Here is a 25,456-nt window from a genome sequence, read left to right as displayed (position 1 = left end):
TTCAGGCCCCCCAAAACCTTCACAGGGGCCCCATTCTACCCAAGGCCATTGAATTTATGTGAAATGTGGGACACATAGGCCCCCCTCCTCACATTCTGTAGAAAGGACCCATCCTTTTACGTTAGACCTCTGGATCAGATACCAACACCTCAAAAAGTGTGGTATCTGACTCCCCTTTGATTCTTTGGGAATCATGACATTGGTCACAGGGGGGCAGGCAGTGGTCACAGGGGGGCAGGCAGTGGTCACAGGGGGAGCAGACAGTGCTCACAGGGGGGCAGGCAGTGGTCACGTCACAGGGGGGCAGGCAGTGGTCACATTACAGGGGGGCAGGCAGTGGTCACGTTACAGGGGGGCAGGCAGTGGTCACAGGGGGGCAAGCAGTGGTCACAGGAGGGCAGGCAGTGGTCACAGGGGGAGCAAGCAGTGGTCACAGGGGGAGCAGGCACTGGTCACAGGGAGGCAGGCAGTGGTGACAGGGAGGCAAGCAGTGGTCACAGGGGGGCAGGCAGTGGTCACAGGGGGGCAGGCAGTGGTCACAGGGGGGCAGGCAGTGGTGACAGGGGAGCAGGCAGTGGTCATGTCACAGGGGGCTGGCAGTGGTCACAGGGGGGCAGGCAGTGGTCACGTCACAGGGGGGCAGGCAGGGGTCACAGGGGGGCAGGCAGTGGTCACAGGGGGCCGCCGGTGGTCACAGGGGGAGCAGACAGTGCTCACAGGGGGGCAGGCAAGGGTCACAGGGGAGCAGGCAGGGGTCACAGGGGGGCAGGCAGTGGTCACAGGGGGGCAGGCAGTGGTCACAGGGGGCAGGCAGGGGTCACAGGGGGGCAGGCTGGGGTCACAGGGGGCAGGCTGGGGTCACAGGGGGCAGGCTGGTGTCACAGGGGGGCAGAAAGTGGTCACAGGGGGCAAGCAGTGGTCCCAGGGGGGCAGGAAGTGGTCATAGGGGGGCAGGCAGGGGTCACAGGGGGGCAGGCAGTGGTCACAGGGGGGCAGGTAGGGGTCACAGGGGGGCAGGCAGTGGTCACAGGGGGGCAGGCAGTGGTCACAGGGGGCAGGCAGGGGTCACAGGGGGGCAGGCAGTGGTCATAGAGGGGCAGACATGGGTCACAGGGGGGCAGGCAGGGGTCACAGGGGGGCAAGCAGTGGTCACAGGGGGGCAGGCAGTGGTCACAGGGGGCAGGCAGTGGTCACAGGGGGAGCAAGCAGTGCTCACAGGGGGGCAGGCAGTGATCACAGGGGGCAGGCAGTGGTCACGTCACAGGGGGGGCAGGCAGTGGTCACAGGGGGGCAGGCAGTGGTCACAGTGGGGCAAGCGGTGGTCACAGGGGGGCAGGCAGTGGTCACAGGGGGGCAGGCAGGGGTCACAGGGGGGCAGGCAGGGGTCACAGGGGGCAGGCAGTGGTCACAGGGGGGCAGGCAGGGGTCACAGGGGGGCAGGCAGTGGTCACAGGGGGGCAGGCAGTGGTCACATGGGGGCAGGCAGTGGTCACAGGGGGGCAGGCAGTGCTCACAGGGGGGCAGGCAGTGGTCACAGGGGGCAGGCAGTGGTCACAGGGGGAGCAAGCAGTGCTCACAGGGGGGCAGGCAGGGGTCACAGGGGGGCAGGCAGTGGTCACGTCACAGGGGGGCAGGCAGGGGTCACAGGGGGGCAGGCAGTGGTCACGTCACAGGGGGGCAGGCAGTGGTCACAGGGGGGCAGGCAGTGGTCACAGGGGGGTAGGCAGTGGTCACAGGGGGAGCAGACAGTGCTCACAGGGGGCAAGCAGTGGTCACAGGGGGGCAGGCAGTGGTCACAGGGGGGCAAGCAGTGGTCACAGGGGGGCAAGTAGTGGTCACAGGGGAGCAGACAGTGCTCACAGGGGGGCAGGCAGTGGTCACAGGGGGAGCAAGCAGTGCTCACAGGGGGCAGGCAGTGGTCGCGTCACAGGGGGGCAGGCAGTGGTCACAGGGGGCAGGCAGTGGTCACAGGGGGGCAGGCAGTGGTCACAGGGGGCAGGCAGTGGTCACAGGGGGGCAGGCAGTGGTCACAGGGGGGCAGGCAGTGGTCACAGGGGGGCCGGCAGTGGTCCAGAGCTCCGCTGCCTGCTCATGATGTCTTTCCAAAGTGGAAACATGTTACATTGTTAAAAGCGCGGGTGCTCTCAGAGTTCTGGGCAATAGAGCTTTTAATGTGCCCTGTTGTTTTTAAATGTCTGTACATGTTTGTCCATGAAAACTTTCATGAAAGTGTGCGATGCACTTGAAAGGCAGGCTCCGCCCTCTCCCCATCTGACTGATAAATCGTTCTTTGACACAAAGGAAAAGCCGAACTACAAACACTGAATCTGCTGTGCTTTTGTTTCACGTCTGTGACTTATTGTTTCATGTATTAGACTGAATATAAGCCCAGTAGGTGTGGTCTTTACCATACATGACACCTTTATTCCGTTGTGGACTCACAGTTAACTGTTCAATCGTTGTCGGGAAAGGGTCTGAGTTTGCCAGAAGCCCAGGCTTGGGGTTTTAGGGAGGAGGCGAGGCCAGAAATCCGAAACAGCAGCTTGCGCTGAGTCAGCAGTTTGCATCAATGGCGCGGATTCCTCCGAAGTGTTTGAGGTCGGCCTGCGGCCGCAGAGTCTGCGGGGGCCTGTTAAATCTGGGAAATGGCTATAATTACGGCGGACCCCTCCCTGCACAGGAATCCCGCCAACACCAGTGAAAAGCCCCACAGACACCAAGAGGTTTCTAGGCAACAGCCCCGGTCCGCAAACAATGGAGGTAGAAGGTGTACACTGATGCAGGACGCCTATCCTGTCCACCGAGACACCTTGTTAGGGCGCAGCGTTAATGCCTGCAGGGAGTCTGTCCACCGAGACACCTTGTTAGGGCGCAGCCTTAAGCCTTAGTGTCTGCAGGGAGTATGTCCACCGAGACCCCTTGTTAGGGCGCAGCATTAAGCCTTAGTGTCTGCAGGATGTCTGTCCACCGAGACACCTTGTTAGGGCGCAGCCTAAGTGTCTGCAGGGAGTCTGTCCACCGAGACACCTTGCCAGGGCACAGCGTTAGTGTCTGCAGGGAGTCTGTCCACCGAGACACCTTGTTAGGGCGCAGCCTTAGTGTCTGCAGGGAGTCTGTCCACCGAGACACCTTGTTAGGGCGCAGCCTTAAGCCTTAGTGTCTGCAGGGAGTCTGTCCACCGAGACACCTTGTTAGGGCGCAGCCTTAGTGTCTGCAGGGAGTCTGTCCACCGAGACACCTTGTTAGGGCGCAGCCTTAGTGTCTGCAGGGAGTCTGTCCACCGAGACACCTTGTTAGGTCTCAGCGTTAGTGTCTGCAGGGAGTCTGTCCACCGAGACACCTTGTTAGGGCGCAGCGTTAGTGTCTGCGCAGAGTCTGTCCACCGAGACACCTTGCTAGGGCACAGCGTTAGTGTCTGCAGGGAGTCTGTCCACCGAGACACCCTGTTAGGGCGCAGCCTTCAGCCTTAGTGTCTGCAGGGAGTTTGTCCACCGAGACACCTTGTTAGGGCGCAGCCTTAGTGTCTGCAGGGAGTCTGTCCACCGAGACACCTTGTTAGGGCGCAGCCTTAAGCCTTAGTGTCTGCAGGGAGTCTGTCCACCCAGACACCTTGTTAGGGCGCAGCCTTAGTGTCTGCATGGAGTCTGTCCACCGAGACACCTTGTTAGGGCACAGCCTTAGTGTCTGCAGGGAGTCTGTCCACCGAGACACCTTGTTAGGTCTCAGCGTTAGTGTCTGCAGGGAGTCTGTCCACCGAGACACCTTGTTAGGGCGCAGCGTTAGTGTCTGCGCAGAGTCTGTCCACCGAGACACCTTGCTAGGGCACAGCGTTAGTGTCTGCAGGGAGTCTGTCCACCGAGACACCTTGTTAGGGTGCAGCCTTAAGCCTTAGTGTCTGCAGGGAGTCTGCCCACCGAGACACCTTGTTAGGTCTCAGCGTTAGTGTCTGCAGGGAGTCTGTCCACCGAGACACCTTGTTTGGGCGCAGCCTTAAGCCTTAGTGTCTGCAGGGAGTCTGTCCACCGAGACACCTTGTTAGGGCGCAGCCTTAGTGTCTGCAGGGAGTCTGTCCACCGAGACACCTTGTTAGGGCGCAGCCGTAAGCCTTAGTGTCTGCAGGGAGTCTGTCCACCGAGACACCTTGTTAGGGCGCAGCCTTAGTGTCTGCATGGAGTCTGTCCACCGAGACACCTTGTTAGGTCGCAGCCTTAGTGTCTGCAGGGAGTCTGTCCACCGAGACACCTTGTTAGGTCTCAGCGTTAGTGTCTGCAGGGAGTCTGTCCACCGAGACACCTTGTTAGGGCGCAGCGTTAGTGTCTGCGCAGAGTCTGTCCACCGAGACACCTTGCTAGGGCACAGCGTTAGTGTCTGCAGGGAGTCTGTCCACCGAGACACCTTGTTAGGGCGCAGCCTTAAGCCTTAGTGTCTGCAGGGAGTCTGTCCACCGAGACACCTTGTTAGGTCTCAGCGTTAGTGTCTGCAGGGAGTCTGTCCACCGAGACACCTTGTTAGGGCGCAGCGTTAGTGTCTGCAGGGAGTCTGTCCACCGAGACACCTTGTTAGGGCGCAGCCTTAAGCCTTAGTGTCTGCAGGGAGTCTGTCCACCGAGACACCTTGTTAGGTCTCAGCGTTAGTGTCTGCAGGGAGTCTGTCCACCGAGACACCTTGTTAGGGCGCAGCGTTAGTGTCTGCGCAGAGTCTGTCCACCGAGACACCTTGTTAGGGCGCAGCCTTAGTGTCTGCAGGGAGTCTGTCCACCGAGACACCTTGTTAGGGCGCAGCCTTAAGCCTTAGTGTCTGCAGGGAGTCTGTCCACCGAGACACCTTGTTAGGGTGCAGCCTTAGTGTCTGCCGGGAGTCTGTCCACCAAGACACCTTGTTAGGGCGCAGCCTTAGTGTCTGCAGGGAGTCTGTCCACCGAGACACCTTGTTAGGTCTCAGCGTTAGTGTCTGCAGGGAGTCTGTCCACCGAGACACCTTGTTAGGGCGCAGCGTTAGTGTCTGTGCAGAGTCTGTCCACCGAGACACCTTGCTAGGGCACAGCGTTAGTGTCTGCAGAGAGTCTGTCCACCGAGACACCTTGTTAGGGCGCAGCCTTAGTGTCTGCAGGGAGTCTGTCCACCGAGACACCTTGTTAGGGCGCAGCATTAAGCCTTAGTGTCTGCAGGGAGTCTGTCCACCGAGACACCTTGTTAGGGCGCAGCCTTAGTGTCTGCAGGAAGTCTGTCCACGAGACACCTTGTTAGGGCGCAGCCTTAGTGTCTGCAGGGAGTCTGTCCACCGAGACACCTTGTTAGATCGCAGCGTTAGTGTCTGCAGGGAGTCTGTCCACCACGACACCTTGTTAGGGTGCAACCTTAGTGTCTGCAGGGAGTCTGTCCACCGAGACACCTTGTTAGGGCGCAGCGTTAAGCCTTACTGTCTGCAGGGAGTCTGTCCACCGAGACACCTTGTTAGGGCACAGTCTTAGTGTCTGCAGGGAGTCTGTCCACCGAGACACCCTGGTAGAATGCAATGTTAGTGTCTGCAGGGAGTCCACCGAGACACCATGTCAGGGCGCAGCTTTAGTTTCTGCAGGGAGTTTGTCCACTGAGACACCTTGTTAGGGTGCATCCCAGTGCTTAATTTGAGCCGGTGGTTTCCAGTGCTCAGCACTGGCACTTATTCATCACACTAGCGCTTGAGCACCAGTTAAGGACACATTCATTTCTGGTGGACACAGGGAGATTAGGTGATTCACCCAGAATCACAGGATGTCGAGCCGAGACTCGAACCTGGTTCCCCAGCTACAAAGTCGGCAGCTCTGGCCATTACATTGGAAACAAAGGGATCCACCCCAGAACGAATGTGTGACCGTGATCGGCCAGATCAAGTGCGTTTCCTACAGTGGTGGGAAGCACACAGCTTTGTTAAAATACCCCTCATACACCAAAAAGGGCGCTTGGTGTCATGCTTCATCATAGGGGTCTTCCCGCCCTGCTGCGGGATGGGGCGTGCTACAACCTACGTCTGCGTGGGAGCACATATTGTGTGAAAACAAAACTATGTGTAGTGTAGAAAAGTGAGTGGATGGGTCAGGAGTGAGTGAAGGAGTGTTAACAAGTTAAAAAACACCTGGCCCTATTGGAAGAGAAAACTTTAATATTCCGTTGGGCTGGTGTTATTAAAAGTGGGGAATGTGGTGGAGACAGCGTGCCATAATGAGCAGTGTCTCCTATGTCGTCAACATGTTTCGAAGCCCTCCCCAGGCTTCTTCGTCAGGACCAAAAAGGATCCCTTCTACACTTGAAAATATATTTTAAGGTAAAATAATGTATGTACAAGAGGTAATACTACATGAAGTGCATGTCCCTAGTTACGCATGCACTGTTTACGATACCTCAGTAGGTATGTTACTGAACTGATCTGGAAGAAAAAATGAGGCATTAAAAACATTAAACAGATGTCAACCTTAACAATCTGCGGAGACCTGTAAAAAAGTGACCGACATTGTGATGTATAACTGCTATCACTATCCGTGCTAGTGAACCAGTGTCCTATTTTGCTGGTGGGAAAAAAGAACAATACAAAAACAAACATACACTTAACATGAAACACACACTCTATGTTGAAATACCTCTGATTTCTGGTCTCAGGGGATAAATGCAGCTAAATAGCAACATTAGTATAGCTATAAACATTAGTAGCATTCTTAAAGACAGGGTAGAGCACGTACTTTTTTTTATAAAGGAAAATGCCCCATGAGCCTCTGAACGGGGTGGTAAGGAGTGTCTGTAATCAAACACTGGATTGGGAGAAAAAAAGGAAAAGACTATGTGTTATTGGTTAAGAAGAATCCTGCCACTTATTAAGCGATAAATTAATCCGGTTGTGTTTGGGTTTTATTGCGTACATAAAAATAAAAATAAATGTTCTAGCAGCACTGGTATCGCGAACAAGGTATATGTACCAGCCTCACCATGGTGTTAAGATAGTGAGGTAAAACGTACTTTTCTCTATGAGGAATGCTGAATAAACTGGAGGGAAGATTGTATACTCTTCCAGAGTCAAGAAAATTATTTGCAAATTCTCTGCAAATTCTCAGCACCACTTCAAAAATATGGCTGTGTTCACACCCATCCATGAGGCATATGACTCTCTGAATACTCTCAAATAAACAGGTGGAGTCAGGAGAGGCGTGCATATAGTAACTTGATGTTGTGAGTAACATTTGCAAAAGAGTCATGTTTTTGTAGGGACATCTATGAACATATGTTACTTGATAACCATTTAAGAACGTAATATTAATTAGCACTCACAATTTTTTTTTTGCATATGAAAACACCAGCTACATACAGAAGCACGGGACCAGCATGGGACGCACCTTCGCCCCTAGTTTTGCTGGGCGATACATTCTTCTATCATGTCTTTTATGCATTCATATAGTCCCATATTGCACATCTTGCGCTATTTAGCTAGTTACTATACTATTACTTGCTCAAGCACTACCGTCAGGTAGGCTCAGAGCGATTGTAACAAATTATGTATGCAGCTGGTTCGTACTTGATCAACAGTTCTTTATTCATATGTAAGCAACGATAACCCAACTCCCAGTCCTCCTCGACCCTCCCCTTAGACACGCCCGAATGTAGCAAGTTTCCGTCATTGTCACCCTATTTAGTTTTGCTTTGCAGTGTTTAAGTCTATGCTGCCCACCATGCCATGTGAGTGGATGTACTCCCGATCATCCTCGAACTCCCTCCTCCCCGTTCTCATTCCGTACTTCTTTGCGGTCTGCATTCATTGGTTGTTTCAATAATGTCACTAGCTCTTCCCATGGTCTTGCTACCTCCAGAGGGCACCTGCCTCACCTGACTGCTCTCAGTCTCACTGCTCCCTCGCATGTCGCCTATTTTGTGTATTCTTTTTTTCCATCTCCCCGTCAAAGGTTCCCTCTGGGATTTCCAGTTTGTGACGATCTCCTTTTTGGCCAGCACAAATACCAAGTCCTGAAACCGACTCATGACTTTAACTTTGGATGTGTGAGGGAACCAGTGTAATAGACAATATCCTGGTGTGGCTTGGACCTCTTTGTTATTCCCGCTATTGTTGTGGTCACCTCCCTCCAGAAAGATCCCACCCCGGGTAGTCCCAAAACATATGTGGGTATGTTGCGTCAGTCTTCCCACATCTTGGACATTGGGCCACTCCCATCCCAAAGTATTTATTGATATGTGCTGATGTGAGGTAGGCTCTGTGTAACACATAAACATGTATTAATTGGAATCGAGCGTTCCTAGTGACCTTGTTGTTTCCACCACTAGTGTGTCCCATGCCTTCATCTGTTCCTAGGTCTTCTTCCCAGGTTTCACTTAGTCTGGTGAGGGCAGGCAGTGTGTCATTTCTGAGCTGTGGATAGAGACAGGTCACCGCTTTAAAAGTCCCAGAGGCCAACACCACATATTGGCAGCCTCCCGATGTAGAAGGTTCCGAGAGCCCTTCCTCCCCAGTGCTTTTGTATCGCTGTCATAAGGGCGGTGTATAGTAAGAAATGGCCTCTGGGTATATCATATCATTCTCTGAAGTCATTAAAACTGGTAGAAAATTCCATCCTCATATAACATTCCTATGGTGGTCATCCCTGACTCTGCCCAGGCCTCCACCCCTCTTCAGTTCCGTCCATGGGGAAGTCCCATGCAGAAGGCAGTCGCAATCTCTGGGGCACATAGTTTTTTAATTTGAGGTCTCTGGTGAGTTCTAATCCAGCACTTGCGTATTACCTTGACTTCGTTATTTGCATCTCCTATGCGGGGAGGCAGACGGCGCACTATATTGGACAGTGTGGTCAAACTGGGGACTGCATCATGTGGTTGGTCGATCCCTCTCACTGTCCCTGCCACCCATTTCGTGATCCACTGAAGTTGTGCTGCAAGGTAATAATATTCTAAATCTGGAAGGGCTAGGCCCTCTGCGCTTTTTGGTCTTGTTAACGTACCCCACAATACTCTGCGTCTACCTGAACCCCATATAAAGGCGATCACTAGCGACCTAAGATAATCGAACATTCCTGCTGGGATCCAGACCGGCAGAGCTCCGAATAGATACAACAGTAGCGTGAGTGTCACCATTTTCAACAAAGATATCCTCCCCCTGACCGACAGGGGAAGTGTGCCCCAAAAGACGAATTAAGCTTTTGCTGCCCTGATTGCCTTGGCTATATTTCCTTCTAGTATGTCTGCCCACTCTTAATAAATAGTAACACCCAGGTATGGGAGAACCCTATTCCCCCAATTCACTCCCACTTCCAGTTGTAGCCTCTCACGCCCTGCTTTTGTGGGGAAAAAAATCGATTTCCGGCAATTGACTTTAAGACCCGACACTCTAGCTAATGCGTCTAACAGGACTCTCGCCCCCTCTAATTCTGAACCCGTGTCTCGGAGACAACAATAAGTCATCCACATATAACGCAATATGCTGAATTCGATGCACCGCCTCTCCTTATTTGGACACACCTGGCACAGTGATATTGTATTGTATTATATTTCAGCATTTATACGGGGTTTACTACCTTTATGTGCGGCCAGTGCTTAATTTGAACCAGTGGTTTATGGTGCTCGGCACCAGCACTTAATTGTCTACACCAGCACTTATGACAGCTGCCACATGGTGGCGATGTTTGTGTAATTTTGAGATAAGTAGAACAACAATTGTTTATTAATTCAATATACATTAAAAATGACTAACAGCTGCCGCCCAAAACATTCTTATATTTATGGGGGTCAGTCTGAACGGTCATGCTTATAGCAAGTTAATGGTTAGTAGTTGTGTTGGTACTGCCATTGGCAGCCCTGGCAGTGGGTGGTGCAAGCTGCGTTGCCCTCCTGACGAGGACCCTGGCACTTATTGTTTTTGCAAACTAACCACTGTAGCGCTGGCCTACATCACTAGCGCGCTATGGTCGTCAGGGTTCCTGCTCTGTCCCTTGAGACACACTCAGTGTTAGGGCGTATAGATCACCTTCCTTGTTCCTCTTGAGAGACGTCCTTTGTTAGGGCACAACATTAGGCTCTTTAGAGCAACTACGTTGTCGGTTGAGACACACGTCCCTTCTTAGGGCTCAGCATTTGGGTGTTTAGAGCTTCTGCCGTGTCCCTCTTGAGACACGTCCCTTGTTACTGCTCAATGTTAGGCTCTGCAGGGCACCTGCCCTGTCTGTTGAAACATGCGTTCCTTCTTAGGGGTCAGCGTTCGGGTATTAGGTGCTCCTGCCTTGTCCCTCTTGAGACACGTCCCTTGTTACGGCTCAATGTTAGGCTCCGCAGGGCACCTGCCCTGTCTGTTGAGACACACGTTCCTTCTTAGGGGTCAGCGTTCGGGTATTAAGAGCTCCTGCCTTATCCCTCTTGAGACATGTCCCTTGTTAGGGCTCAATGTTTGGGTCCGCAAAGCACCTGCCCTGTCTGTTGAGGCACACGTCCTTCCATGGGGCTCAACGTTAGGGTAGTTAGATCTCCTGCCTGTCCCTCTTGAGACACGTCCCTTGTTGGGGTACAATGTTAGGGTTTTTAGAGCACCTACTCTGTCCTTTCAGACACATGTCCCTTCTTAGGGCTCAGCATTTGGGTGTTTAGAACTCCTCACAAATCAAAAATGGAGTAACAGTTCCAAGGCTAGGCGCAGGGAGTCATACGCCAACAGACCAGGAAAAAGAAAGGGGATGGTCCTAGGTATAGAACTCACTGTTTAGAGGCAAGCACTTGGCTTGTCTCATTATGCCCTCACACACCCCGAAGGATGTCATGCTTCATCATCGGGGGTTTGCTCCTCGTCGGGCCAGCACTGCAATGACCTACAGGTCCCCCGAAAGACTATCTCCTTTCTTTTTCCTAGTCTGTTGGTGGGTGACTCCGCACCTAGCCTTGGAACAGTTACCCCCTTTTTGATTTGTGTCTAGCACAAGGAGCACGGGTACTGGACCATAATTAGCTGCTAGTCCCCCCCTTCTCCTGATATATGTTTAGAACTCCTGCCTTGTTGCTCTTGAGACGTCCCTTGTTAGGGCACAATGTTAGGGTCTGCAGAACACCTGCCCTGTCCATTGAAACGTAGCACTCAATGTTAGTGTCTTTAGATCACCTACCCTGTCACTTGAGTCCCTCATCCCATGTTAGGACGCAATGTTAGGGTCTGCAAAGCATCTACCATGTCTGTTGAGACACACGTACTTGCTTAGGGCTCAGCGTTAGGGGCTCTAGGTCTCCTGCCTTGTCCCTCTAGAGACACGTCCCTTGTCCATTGAGACTCACATCACTCCTTAGGGCACAGTGTTAGGGTCTTTAGATATAGTGCCTTCTCTCCCTTGAGACACGTCCCTTGTTAGGGCAGAATGTTAGGGTCTTAAAACACCTTCTCTGTCTGTTGAGACAGATGTCCCCTCTTAGGAGACACAAAAAACAACAGTTGACAGACAGAATGCAGAACAATGTCTTACATTCACCCCAGTACAGAAATCTGGGCTTAAATCCATCGTTTTTCTGCTCACCATGCCGTTCCAGTTTGAGCCCAGCCATATGCAAATCAGTCTTGACCCTGAGCCTCATGGGAACAGTCCAGCCCGAACTGCCAAGAAGTGTGACATACCCTGAAACCGGTCCCAGGATGCTTGTTTCCGGTCCAGGGAGGACCTGGCCTGGCAGATTGGTCTGGACTGTTCCCATGAGGCACAGGGTCACAACTGATTTGCATATGGCTGGGTCCAAACTATGGTGGCGTAGTGGGCAAAAGAACGATGGATTTAACCAAGATCTTTTGACTGGGGGAGAATGTTTGCATTGTCAGCATTCCGTCCATCATTTGCTTGCTCTAACCCTCTCAGGAGACAGCGTCAGGGACTTTAGAGCTCCTGCCTTGTCCCTCTTGAGACACATCCCTTTAGTGCACAATGTTAGGTTCTTTCAAACACCTACCCTGTCTGTTGAGACACACGCCCTTTGTTAGGGTTCAGCGTCAGGGTCGTTAGAGCTCCTGCCTTGTCCCTCTTGAGACACGTCCCTTTCAGGATCTTTAGAGCCCCTGCCTTGTCCCTTTTGAGACACGTCCCTTTCAGGGTCGTTAGAGCTCCTGCCTTGTCCCTCTTGAGACACGTCCCTTTCAGGGTCTTTAGAGCCCCTGCCTTGTCCCTCTTGAGACACGTCCCTTTCAGGGTCGTTAGAGCTCCTGCCTTGTCCCTCTTGAGACACGTCCCTTTCAGGGTCTTTAGAGCCCCTGCCTTGTCCCTCTTGAGACACGTCCCTTTCAGGGTCTTTAGAGCCCCTGCCTTGTCCCTCTTGAGAAACGTCCCTTTCCGGGTCGTTAGAGCTCCTGCCTTGTCCCTCTTGAGACACGTCCCTTTCAGGGTCGTTAGAGCTCCTGCCTTGTCCCTCTTGAGACACGTCCCTTTCAGGGTCTTTAGAGCTCCTGCCTTGTCCCTCTTGAGACACGTCCCTTTCAGGGTCTTTACAGCTCCTGCCTTGTCCCTCTTGAGACACGTCCCTTTCAGAGTCTTTAGAGCTCCTGCCTTGTCCCTCTTGAGACACGTCCCTTTCAGGGTCTTTAGAGCTCCTGCCTTGTCCCTCTTGAGACACGTCCCTTTCAGGGTCTTTAGTGCCCCTGCCTTGTCCCTCTTGAGACACGTCCCTTTCAGAGTCTTTAGAGCTCCTGCCTTGTCCCTCTTGAGACACGTCCCTTTCAGGGTCTTTAGAGCTCCTGCCTTGTCCCTCTTGAGACACGTCCCTTTCAGGGTCTTTAGAGCTCCTGCCTTGTCCCTCTTGAGACATGCTCGTTGTTAGGGCACCATGGCAGGGTCAGCAGAGCACATACCCTGTCCATTGAGACACACAGACGTACCATTGTTTCTAATGAAAGAAATAACCCGAGGAGCTCACAATGAAAACAACAATATGTAGCCTCGGTTCATATTTTGGTAGCCATGATGTTTGAAACCGTTTATAAGTAAACACTAAATTACCCAGCATGCGTAACGCGGCACGTGCATCCAACAGGGATCAGAACAGAGAGGCCTCATGGCATTGACGTTTTATTTTATTTTACAGGTATCACCAGGCCTGGCAGCGCCCATTTTATGGATCCGTGGCTGAAAAGGAGGAGTACAGGTGAGAACTGATTCCTGCATTGGAAATGCACTCAATGGTGACGCTGTAAGATGGACGCATGGTTAGCGCCAAGTAGCACCTTCAAAGCACTGCAGGAACAAATGTCATATAAGAGGCTGAACAGCTTCATTATCGATGCTAACCAGGGAAAGGGCCCTAGCGAGAGGGCCCAAGGGTGAGGGTCCTAGGGAGAGGGGCCTTGGCACGTGGTCCTAGGGAGAGGGTCCTAGGGAGAGGGGGTGCTAGGGAAAGAGGGCCCTAGGGTGAGCGCCCTATGGAGAGGGCCCTAGGAGAGAGTCCTATGAGAGGGCCCTAAGGAGAGGACCCAAGGGAGAGGGTCCTACTGAGAGGGTCCTAGGGAGAGGGTCCTACGGAGAGGGTCCTAGGGAGAGGGCCCGATGGACATGGCCCTAGGGAGAGGGTCTTTGGAGAGGGTCATTGGGAGAGGGTCCCAGAGAGAGGGTCCTACCGAGATGGTCCTAGGGAGAGGGGCCTTGGCACATGGTCCTACGGAGAGGGTCCTAGGGAGTAGGCCCTAGGGAGAGGGGGTGCTAGGGAAAGAGGGCCCTAGGGTGAGCGCCCTAGGGAGAGGGCCCTAGGAGAGAGTCCTATGAGAGGGCCCTAAGGAGAGGACCCAAGAGAGAGGGTCCTACTGGAAGTGTCCTAGGGGGAGGGCCCCAGGGAGAGGGTCCTACTGAGAGGGTCCTAGGGAGAGGGCCCGATGGACATGGCCCTAGGGAGAGGGTCTTTGGAGACGGTCATTGGGAGAGGGCCCCAGGGAGAGGGTCCTAGGAAGTGGGCCCTAGGGAAATGGTCCTGGGGAGAGTGTCCTATGAGAGGGCCCCAAGGAGAGGACCCAAGGGAGAGGGTCCTACTGGGACTGTCCTAGGGAGAGGGCCCCAGGGAGAGGGTCCTAGGGAGAGGGCCCGATGGACATCGCCCTAGGGAGAGGTCTTTGGAGAGGGTCATTGGGAGAGGGCCCCAGAGAGAGGGTCCTAGGTAGAGGGCCCTAGGGAGATGGTCCTAGGGAGAGTGGGCCCTATGGAGAGGGCCCTAGCGAGAGAGGGCCCTAGGAAGTGGGCCCTAGGGAGAGAGGGCCCTAGGAAGAGGGCCCTAGGGTGAGAGGGTCCTAGGGAGAAGGTCATAGGAAGAGAGGGACGTAGGGAGAGAGGGACCTAGGGAGAGAGTGTTCTATGGAGAGAGGGCCCGATGGGAGAGTGTTCTATGGCGAGAGGGCCCTAGAGAGAGGGTCCTAGGGAGAGAGTCCTGGGGAGAGGGTCCACAGGAGTGGGCCCTAGAATGAGGGACCTAAGGAGAGGACCAAAGGAAGAGGGTCCTATTGAGAGGGTCCTAGGGAGAGGGCCCCAAGGAGAGGGTCCTATTGAGAGGGTCCTAGGGAGAGGGCCCTAGGGACATGGCTCTAGGGAGAGGGCCCTAGGGACAGGGTCTTTGGAGAGGGCCCTAGGGAGATGGCCCCAGGGAGAGGGGTCTACCGAGAGGGTCCTAGGGAGAGGGTCCTAGGGAGAGAGAGTCCTAGGGAGAGAAGGCCCTAGGGAGTGGGCCCTGTGGAGAGGGCCCTAGGGAGAGAGGGCCCTAGGGAGGGGGTCCTAGGTAGACCCTCCTACTGTGAGAGGGTCCTAGGGAGAAGGTCCTAGGGAGAGAGGGAGCTAGGGAGAGAGGGTTCTATGGAGAGAGGGCCCTAGAGAGAGGGCCTAGAGAGAGGGCCCAAGAGAGAGTGTCCTAGGGAGAGAGTCTTAGGGAGAGGGTCCAAAGGAGTGGACTCTAGGGAGAGGGTCCTAGGGGGAGGGCCCTCGGGCTCACTGCTTGTTAATGTCTTTCTAGTCTAGTAGTTCTAGTGGTCTCCACTGTAAAGGACACTACAGAATGCCCACTTCCAAAAATGTTTTTTGCTCCTTGTTTAGCATTATAGAGCTGCCTTGATTGCATTGCACTGTTTTGTAATTGTGGTCACATAGTGCTTCATTCCGTGACGAGGCGCTGCAGCTCTTTTGCAGATGCACTGCACACTACTCTATAGAAGGGTCCCGGCAGGAGAGTGTGGCCTGCCATGTAGGCCCAAAGTGGCAGCTTATTTTTGAAAAACGAAAACTAATGACTTCCTGGAACTTTTCTCCCTGGATGTGTTGGTCAAGATAGTTTTTTTCCTCCCCTCACCACCAGGTTCTTCCTCACAGTGACGGACAAGAACAAAGAGAGGTTACACCGTCCACCCAAAATAAGGTAGACAGTGTAATGATGTTTTCCATCAACGGAGCTAACATGGGCTCTGTCAACACAATTCTTAACCCCTTCAGTGCCACGCCCTTTCCCCGCCCTGTGCCGGGCGTTGCATTAGTGGGCGGGGTTCATGACGAGATAGTCTCGTCATGGGCACAGCGCAACCGCGCTCCATGACGAGACCATCTCGTCATGGGCCTTGAAGCGGTTAAGGTCCATCTATCTCCAAATGAGGAGGGCGACCGAGGCCTTGATGGGCAGAGTACTCCACCAAGTTTGGGATAGAGTACCCTCTCTGCAAAACTCTAAATAAGACCCTTGTAAAGTATTGAGTTTCACAATTGAACATTACCATATACTTTACCACAGGGAGATCTCCGCCCCATTGGTAGTGATTTTCCTTTTGTAAAGTATGCGGAAAAGCAAAAAGTTGATTAAACTTGGGAAAAAGAAATAGTAAAAATATGTTTATGTTAAATAATAATGCACATCCATCCATTCAAAGTAAAACAAATGTAGAATTAGTATGTATTGATAAATAATAAATGTGATGCATAGATTTAATGAAAAATAATTATATTTTAATAAATAATGTTACAATAATTTTCAAGTTAGAAATGTATAAAAAAATGTTAAAATCTGTTTTTTAGATCATTTTAACATTCTATTAATTGTATTTATATGTTTAATTATATGTTTAACAACTTTAAATAATTTAATCTAATTTAACATTATTTATGGGTTTTGTTTGAAGTCTTTACCTCCATTCCTTGCCGAAAAGCGCTTCAACTCCTCGTCAGGGTTAGTAAGCGCTATAGAAATACAATTACAATTGTTTTCTTTCGGTTTGGGCTATGGCAGGAGGGAGCGGGGCATCAAGATAGAGGTGAAGTTCCAGCATCTTTGCTTGGTCATACAGTGATCTGCGAAGAACTTACAAAAGTCATGAAACTCTTTGGAGTTTGGCTTACTAGATTGAGGCTCCTGCTGCGTTTCTCCCCATGTGGGAACTCAACATGATCCTGTTTGAGTAATTAATTTTTTTCTTGCTTGTTGGAAGGTTTTTAGATCTTTTTGAGTCTATGGACATGGGTTTTGTCAGGTGTGTTTCTGGATTTCTTCTTTTATTGATGTTGACTACAGCCATGTCATTTTATCTTCTTTATTGATCAAAGGTGTCTTATGTCATTGTGTAAGATGTCTGGATGTTTTAAGAATTGTTTGTGCTTCCTAAATCCATTGTCCTGATGAAGACCTATTAAATTGCTTAGGGTTGAAACACTGTTGACCTCAACACATTTTACACTAAGATAAATACCTGCTCAAGTTTTCGTTCAAATTTGACCACCAAAGAATGTTAACCCACTGATTGTTTAGTTAATACACTCCTGTACTTTCTCTTGATCACTCGACTACCTTGGAGAGGAAAGACTAGCCGGGGGTCATGGGAGACTGTTGGCGACTGCCGGTGATCATAGGAGGCAAACGCAGCTGTCCTTTAGCAGGCGGCCGCAGCAACTGTTAGTTCAGGTGCAGCCTGCAACTCAGCCTTGAGTGCTCCGCTTGCCCTCGCCCTTGATCCAGCTCTCCACCGCCTCACTGCTTCATTATAAATTACCCCTATACCATCCCAGCGGAAGTCAAAAAGTAGGTTCAGCAATGACTTAAACCTGACTCTAACCTGTCACAGATTCACTTCAGGTTAAATCTACTGTGCACAGGCTACTATCGCCAGCAACCCCACCTACAAACAGAAAAGACAGGAAGCCAGAGCGCAGGATTGGAGACACTAAGGCCATTTCCTAGCTGTTACATGCTGTCCCAGTTACCCGGAAAACCCATCGTTCATCATCTACCGGTTCCCTAGGTGGGACAATCAACCGGCAAAACTGCAAAACAATCACCCTCTTCACAACGAGTAGGCCCTAAAGACTGCTCACCAACCATCAGGAAGATGCACGGCCTTTCCCAGCAGTAAAAAGCCCCTTAGAATGAGATCGGGGCAAGTTAGGAAAGCTTTAACAAGGCCTATCAAAAAAAGCGCAAAGACGAAGGCTTCCTTCGAACGTTCGTCAGTATCTTCAATGGCCCTCACGCAAACACAATCACCTGCAAATCTAAATATAAAATCAGTTTTTGACTTAGGACATGAACATCTGATCGCTGATATGTCGAAATCAGGCCAGATAGAAGCCACAAACTCCACGATAAAAAAGGTCTCATTAAGGGATTGCTTTAGGAACTCAGCACCAGCGACAGCCCTGAGGAAAAAATCCAGTCCCTTGGCTAAGTTTCAGGCTCCACTTCCTACGAACACAGAAGCAGCGTCGCATCAAATACTGGTTTAGCCCACGATTAACGCAGCTGCTGGAGGGTCCGACAGTTCGACACCAACAAGCCTACCAGTAATGACAGAGTCCTTTCTAATAAATGCCCTAGATGCTCCAGAAGACAGTCGATTACACCAGCAGACAGCCCAAATCGAATGTGCTCTGCTTCAAGCTACCATCTCTGAAGATGTATTTTTGCCAACTCTTCAGCCTGCCCCGAACCCGAGTCAGTTCTCTCCAATAGCACTACATTTCCCAACCTTGACCATACCGGATCAACAAACAAGGAACACCAAAGTTCTGTCACCACAGGTCATGCCCCACCCATGTGCCCACTTGAGCAACCTCAACCAGTTACATCTAGAAAGTCCTCAAGACAACGCTGACCAAAGCAATCAAATGGTCAACCCAGAGGGGCCCAACGAGAATGCAATCCACACTTCTTTAGACCTATCGTTCTTCATTAATGAACCCAAAAAGTCCAGCGCTCACGAAAAGCCTCCATCAATTGATGTTAATGACCTATGGTCTCAATTATTGCAAACCCAAATTCAGTCAAAAAACGATCAATTTAAAGAACTGGGGCATAATAATCACATCGCCCAGTGCCCCCCGTTATCCATCAATATTATAAAACAACCAGGTCATACCTTTAGCTCAATTTCGGCCCCTTTTCAGTTTTAAAGTCAGCAAGAAGCTGTTCGTCTACAGCAATCCCAGAGATATATTCAACCAGCAAAACCCAGAGCGGGTAGATTGGTCATGATTACCAGGGGCTCTATCTAGAAGCCGGAATGATTGAAACATCTCTTACCTCGGCCTAACAATATGCTCCTGGAACATTAACTGATTTGGGCAGAAAAATCAATCCGCCGCCACTCTCGGCTTTTTAAAGGAACATGACATCATTCTCTTACAGGAAACCTGGACAGTAGATAGCACCCCTATAGAAGGCTACCTGGAATGTACGTCATTCGCTTCAAGACAGTCCAAGTTTGGTAGGCCGAGTGGCGGCCTCTCGATTTATGCATCAACTAAACTATCCCAATGTATCACACAGATACAATTTGAAGAAAACTGGCTCTCTGGCATAGTGCTGGGAAGCTTATCTACTGATAGCCAGTTGCTCCCGCTCAATGTGCATATCTTCCCCTCTACCATCGAGAAAAAATCCAAAATAGACAGTTTGACCAACATCATCTGCAATCTACTAAGCGAGCATGGCAGCATACCGACCATAATATCACTTCACTTCACTTCACTTCAAAAAGCTTTATTCGAGAATTTCTCATAAAAGCAGTACACACAATAATTGTTAAAATCATACGACATGAAATATACAAACAATCAATTTAGAAAAGTAAATATAAATACAATAAATTAGCACAGTGCCAATATTACATTCATCTGATCGATTAACTCCTGGGCAATGGCCCTCTGCCTAATGGACCATGCCCACCCCAGGAATTTGGCTGTTGCAACAGTCAATTGGAGGCAGGAGCTAGTGGAGATGATTCTCATAGCTACAGAACCATTGGGAACGCTTAAATTTCTACATGCCGGTGCTAACCAGATACGCCGAGGGGCTGTATAGGCCTTGCAGGAAAACAAGAAGTGCCCAATGGACTCTTTTGTAATTCCACAGGCAGGACAGGTAATATCAGTGGACCCCCTCCACCTCCCGGTTAAAGACCTTAAGGGAAGAGCACCTATCCTCAGCTGAAAGAAAAGTTTCCTATCCCTTGGGTTAGTTATAATATCCCAAAATAATTCTAGTACAGGCAGGGACTTAACCTCAAGGAAACGACCAGACATAGAGCCTGCATCAGATTTTCTCCATGCCTGTTCGAACACATAGGCCCAATACAGCTCCTTAATTGCTTGCTTGCTTGGGAAGACAGCTTCTAATGGGGTGTCCCATAGCATCTTTAACCCAAGCATACATAACAATGCTCTAAGTTTGGTCAACCATTGGATCTTGTGATAAACATCAGCCTTAATCACTGCCGTGAAGCCCTCAGCATAATGCTTAAGTTCTGGTGTAGTCCAAAGCCGCCTCCAATACAAGATCGGGCGTAGCCTTACCAGATCCCCTACTGCCTTCCTACCCAAATCATATCTGATTGGGATCAGGGGTGTACTTTTAGGGAGACCAGTTAATGACCTAAGAAACTTATTCTCAGACAACTGCATTGAATTAAGATGGCCAAATCCCCACAATTCTGCGCCATACAGTGCAGATCGCAGAGTTTTTGCTTCGTACACCTTCAGAACTGGTGCAATAGGTTTCGACTGTGACTTCCTGTGCTCAAGCCCAAGGATTCCAGACACTTGCCTATGCTTTAAGGCAGCCAGTTCAATATGCTGAGCCCATCTTGAATAGTCAGTTATATAAATACCCAGATAAGTAAAGGCTCTGGCTACATCCAGGGGGCGTTCGCTCAGATACAGCCTGGGTCTGGCACTGCGATGCGGGTTAAAAAACATAAGTTTGGTCTTTGCCACGTTAACTTCCAGACCATAACTCCTACAAAAATCATCAAAAATACAGAGAGCACTTTGCAGGCCACTAGGAGTCTTAGACAGAATCAACGTGTCGTCGGCGAACATCAAGATCGGTATCTTGATGCCCGCCAACGAGGGTGCGTCCACATTCTCGGCTAACATTCTCGCTACTACCCCATTAATAAACAAAGAAAAGAGCAGCGGCGCCATTGCACATCCTTGACGCACACCCCGTTCTACCGGAAAATCATCAGTAGTCTCGCCCTGCGTACCCCACTGTATCCTAGCGAAATTTGCCTCATGTAACCGCATGACCAAAGTCAACAAGTCGTCAGGCAGACCCAGGCTTCTTATTTCAGACCACAACTTGGACCTAGGCACCAGGTCAAAGGCAGCCCGCAAGTCTACAAAAGCAGCGTACAAGCTACCGCCACCCAGCGCCACAGTCCGCCACTGAACCAGAGTGAATCGGAACACCTGGTCCATCGTACTAGTAGCCCTCCGAAACCCTGCTTGGTAGGGTGATAATGCGTTGTGCTCGTCCACCCATTCCATGAGTCTATTTACAACCATCCTCCCCACAACCTTTTGTATGGTCGCTATCAAACTGATAGGCTGATAGATCATAATATCAGGAAATTTCAACACCAATCTCCATTACAACTCTTTAGAGGACATTGGGATTAATCCCAGAATGGTTCCCCCACATTTTGCTCCCCAGCCGACTCCCACAGGAAATAGACCATCGAAACTGGGGGAGTACGCAGTCATTCAGCTTAGCAGTATAGGATCACTGTATTGAACGGGCGTCTTCATACGGACACTCCTCCTGCCTGGACACGTTCAGACAGTCAAACCCACTCCTTCTTGGACTTTACCCTAGGGAGCAGAGAGAAACTTCCTCTGATTGAGAGTTATTACATCGCACCACAAGGCGAGAGCGACCACCGGCTACAAATTATAACACTATCCGCCAACATCCTATGTCACGAGAAACTCGCTCACACCCATTCAGGTTGTCAAATAGAAAATCTAAAGCGAATAAAATGGTCGGATGCCACGGATCTCCCATTGATGGAAAAATGTAGAGCTCTACTACACTCACTGGAGTCAGGTACTTCGGTTATTAGCAGCTGGGCTAGCGTCATAAATCAACTGTTTGAAAACTAGCCACCAAAGCAGAGCATTAGGCAACATGCGTTCCAATGTCACATCTCACAAGCCACAAAGAAACTAAAAGCACAAAGAAATCGAGCTCTACGTCTATCAAGGAAGAGCCCAGGCAACAAAACCAAATTCAACAACTATAAGCAAGACCAAGATCGCAATACGCAGGAAAAAACAAGCGGCTTTGGATCAATTTTGGCTGAAGCTCGTTCACGAAAGCAAAAATCCCAATTCAAAGCAATTCTGGTCCCTCGTAAACCGGGGCCTACGAGGCAGAAGTGGTGACGGTAATGCAACATCTAATTATACTAGCAATGGGGTAACCCAGTATCCCTCAGAACCTGGGCAATCGTATACAAAAGTAACAGTGGTTCTGTCAGGTGAAAATTATTTCTTAAACCATTGAACCAATCTTTGGCTTATTCATAGAAAGGATAATTCGTCATAAGCAACACACACAAGAACCATAGTGGGTATTCAAGAGTTTTATAAATTGCGTCATTTATTAATACCCAAATTTCATTTTGCAAGGCTGTCAAAACACAAAGTGAAATATAATTTGTGACAAGGTGACATGTGGTGCTCAGTGATGTAGTGATAGTGCGTAATATATACAAAGTGACTAGAAGGATTTCGACGATTTAAAAAGGCCAGGAAAACAAATATTTCAGTAGGTCTGCAGACTTAATAAATAGGTATTTGCGCAGAGTCTTTCAACTGGTCCAGTGGATATTTGTCGATGTTTCAACCCAGGATCTGCACTACTATCTAGTCAATCGAAATCCTTCTAGTCACTTTGTATATATTACGCACTATCACTACATCACTGAGCACCACATGTCACCTTGTCACAAATTATATTTCACTTTGTGTTTTGACAGCCTTGCAAAATGAAATTTGGGTATTTATAAATGACGCAATTTATAAAACTCTTGAATACCCTCTATGGTTTTTGTGTGTGTTGCTTATGACTAATTATCCTTTCTATGAATAAGCCAAAGATTGGTTCAATGGTTTAAGAAATAATTTTCACCTGACAGAACCACTGTTACTTTTGTATAAAGGTAATGCAAACATCAGCGCAGATGAATGGAGCCAGTTCTTATCCTCTCATTTTAAGGACCAGACTGTAAAGGACAACCATTCCAAATCCCTCAGTTCAGCTAATGCCGTAACTTTAAGTCCAGAACCTAAGAGCTCAAGACGATCTGATCTCAGTCACTCAGTTAATAACGTGACAAAAGAACCAATAAACGAGGGCTCAGCGAAAAAACAGCAACTTACTGTCAGAGACCACAGTGTCATCAGATGAACTAAAAAACAAGATCTCATGGTCCATAAGAAAAAATGCCAGGTCCGAAGGAGCACCAGGGCCAAACGGTCTTCCCCAGGCGATGTTTAAATCCAACGTTGACCTATGGTCAGCTGACCTGATCCCCCTGTTTTTCTACTGCAGGCTTAATAACACCGTCTCAGAGTCCTGGCGAGGTGCTATCATTCACCCAATTCACAAAGGCGGGAAGAGAAATGTTAAATGTTAAATGTTAAATGTTGTATACTTGTAAAGCGCACAGCTGCCCCAGCAAAGGGGCGTCCTAGCGCTGTATACCGCTGGGGAACCCATCCTGGCTTTCCCTGTGAGATGGTCCCTACTGGGCATCTCCAAGGTGAAGACAAGCATCCCCGGCGCTGATGGGGCCGTTAGTGGAGATTAAGCAAGCTATTGCCCAGAGTTGCTGAGTGGGATCCATGATTAGAGTAGGCACCGAGGCGAGAATTATCGAGTCCGCTGACCTTGGCCCAAGACCCTGCCGCGTCAGGAATTGAACCCTGGTCCCGGACCGACCTCTGCTTCCGGGTCTGCCGCCTCTAACTAGTGAGCCACACCACTCCACTAATAATTACCGAATGATAGCACTCCTAGACGTCGAGTCCAAATATTATGCCAGCATTTTATTGGAAGAGCTGCAGGCCTGGGCCGATACAACAAAGCGCCTCCCTTTTAACCAGACGGGTTTTGTGGCCAATTCTGGCACAACAACCAACATACTCACCTTAACCGTCTTGATGGAGAAAGCGGCAGCTCAACAAACTCAACTGCATTGCTGCTTTGCTGATTTTAAAGCGGCCTTTTACCATGTACCCCGGAGCTTACTGTAGCAAAAATTTGAGTACTGGGGTATACCTCCGACCCTTTTACACGCCATAGTCCAACTCCATTCGGAAACATGGATCAGAATCAAGCTTGGCGAGGGCTCCCATGTGTCCAGGAAGATCGGAACTAAATCTAGAGTTAAACAAGGCTGTGTGCCGGCTCCACTCCTTTTTAACCTGTTTATATCAGACCTGTCCCCATCACTTGAAAGCGTTAACTGCCACCCCCTCAACTAGACGGAACCCGCTTCAGCAACCTGCTGTACGCCGATGACTTGGTGTTGCCAAGCCACACAAATGTGGGTCTACAGAGGCTCCTAGATGAACTGCTTCCCTACACTATAAGAAATTCTTTAGAACTGAATCTGCTAAAAACTAAAACAATATCTTTTGGCCTCGTGGAGGGTAGTACTTTAACAACGCAAAACTCGAATCAACACCTTGCTATAAATATCTGGGAATCTTTCTCGACCGCAGCAAAAAGAAACGTTAAGGACCAAAGCCTTGTCATTAGAGGCCGCCGCCGCGAAACTGTCAAAACAGCTACTTGGCCCAAGCCAAACCCCGATGCTGAAAGTGATGAAGGCGAAGATAACTAACTCGTTGTTGTATGGGCACGAGATCACGAAGGGCACAGCAAGTACTTTCCTAAACAAATTTAACAACCAAAATTTTTAAACGTGCTTTTCGTCTGCCAAAATCAGCTTCGCCAGCCCAAGTTCGACTCGAGCCGGGCCTACTGGACCATCAAGGCGTAGAGGCTGGCACGTTTATAAAGTTTTGTAATAGACTGCGCCACGCCCGGGAGGATTCCCTGGAGGCCAGACTTTGGCAGGAAATATCGAAATCTCAGACCAGCCAGAAGAATCGGCAACACCTGGATCACAGCTTACAATTATTAGGAGTCAAGGAACTCTGGGAAACAAACCCCTCTCAGCAGGTGTTGAAAGGTTACCATCAAGAAGAGCGTCACACTGTGGTCTTTCCATTCAGACAGGGCAACACTGTCAAAAAGGAAACACCCTTGGGCAATAATTTCTCATTTTAAACCAACGTTGAGTCGCCCTACTTTTGCACTTTACTGAAAGCAAACGTTTTTAGCTCTAAGGATGGGTGACTGGCCATTTTTAAAGAACCTTCCTGAATGGCGCCGCTCAGGCAATAGCATTGAATGCAGGATGTGCGGCTATCACTCCGAAGCAGTGGAACACATAGTTTGTGTATGCCCCGCTATGATAATAGACAGACGGTTACTATTGCGTGACGAATGGATCAGGCTAGGAGTTCGGTCGTGCAGCCATGCCATAATAGCTGCCGTAAACCCAGACAAAATCAAGCTGAATATTGGGCTCACCAAACTTGTCAACAAGGCGTCAAAACTGTTGGGAGACATTAGCACCGCCAAATCTCACTTACCTCAGCAGGGCAGCATCCAGTCTGTCTGGCTCAACAACAGAACCTTAGACTGTCAGTAATAGCCGATCCGATCTTGGATTCCCAGCTGAACAGAATCTGTACACAATGCCTTTGAAGGTTTTAGGTAATTTACAAGCTCTGGATTTTTCATTCAGTGGTCTTTTCTTCGAACGAATCGATTGTGTTTCCTGAGTTGAACATTACCTACCTACAATGCTATTGAAGCTTTTTTTTTTATCTCAGTGGCCTTTTTTATGAATGAATTGAACGTGTTTTTTAATTGTAATGGTTCTAACCAAACAATAAAGTCTTAATAATGATACATTAAACCATACTTTCTCTTTGAACACTGTGTGATCAACCTTGAACACAAACACGTTTGTCTCTTTGCTAATAGTTGGGCTTGCCAATTCTTGTGTTAACAAATCAATTGTGAGATGATGTATTTGCTTAAGCTGTCCTTTATTTGCTTTTACAGCATTTTCTGGAATAATATTTGTTCCCAACCCTTCCAAA

At 49.8% G+C, this 25,456-nt stretch overlaps 1 protein-coding gene across 1 annotated transcript in view; it reads left to right on the top strand.

Annotated features, from left to right (window-relative positions):
- The window catches only part of LOC146797300 (uncharacterized), a 99,724-nt gene that overhangs the window by 55,557 nt on the left and 18,711 nt on the right, over positions 1-25,456 (top strand). Inside the window, exon 5 of the mRNA XM_085624291.1 lies at positions 13,071-13,130. Within this exon, the coding sequence (XP_085480417.1) occupies positions 13,071-13,130 (60 nt within the window). The remainder of the gene's footprint in view (positions 1-13,070; positions 13,131-25,456) is intronic.

This window comes from Triturus cristatus, chromosome 9 (assembly GCF_964204655.1).
Source record: "Triturus cristatus chromosome 9, aTriCri1.1, whole genome shotgun sequence".
Taxonomy (NCBI): domain Eukaryota; kingdom Metazoa; phylum Chordata; class Amphibia; order Caudata; family Salamandridae; genus Triturus; species Triturus cristatus.
The sequence above is the reverse complement of the archived record's forward strand: the minus strand, read 5'-3'. Positions and strand labels throughout refer to the sequence as shown.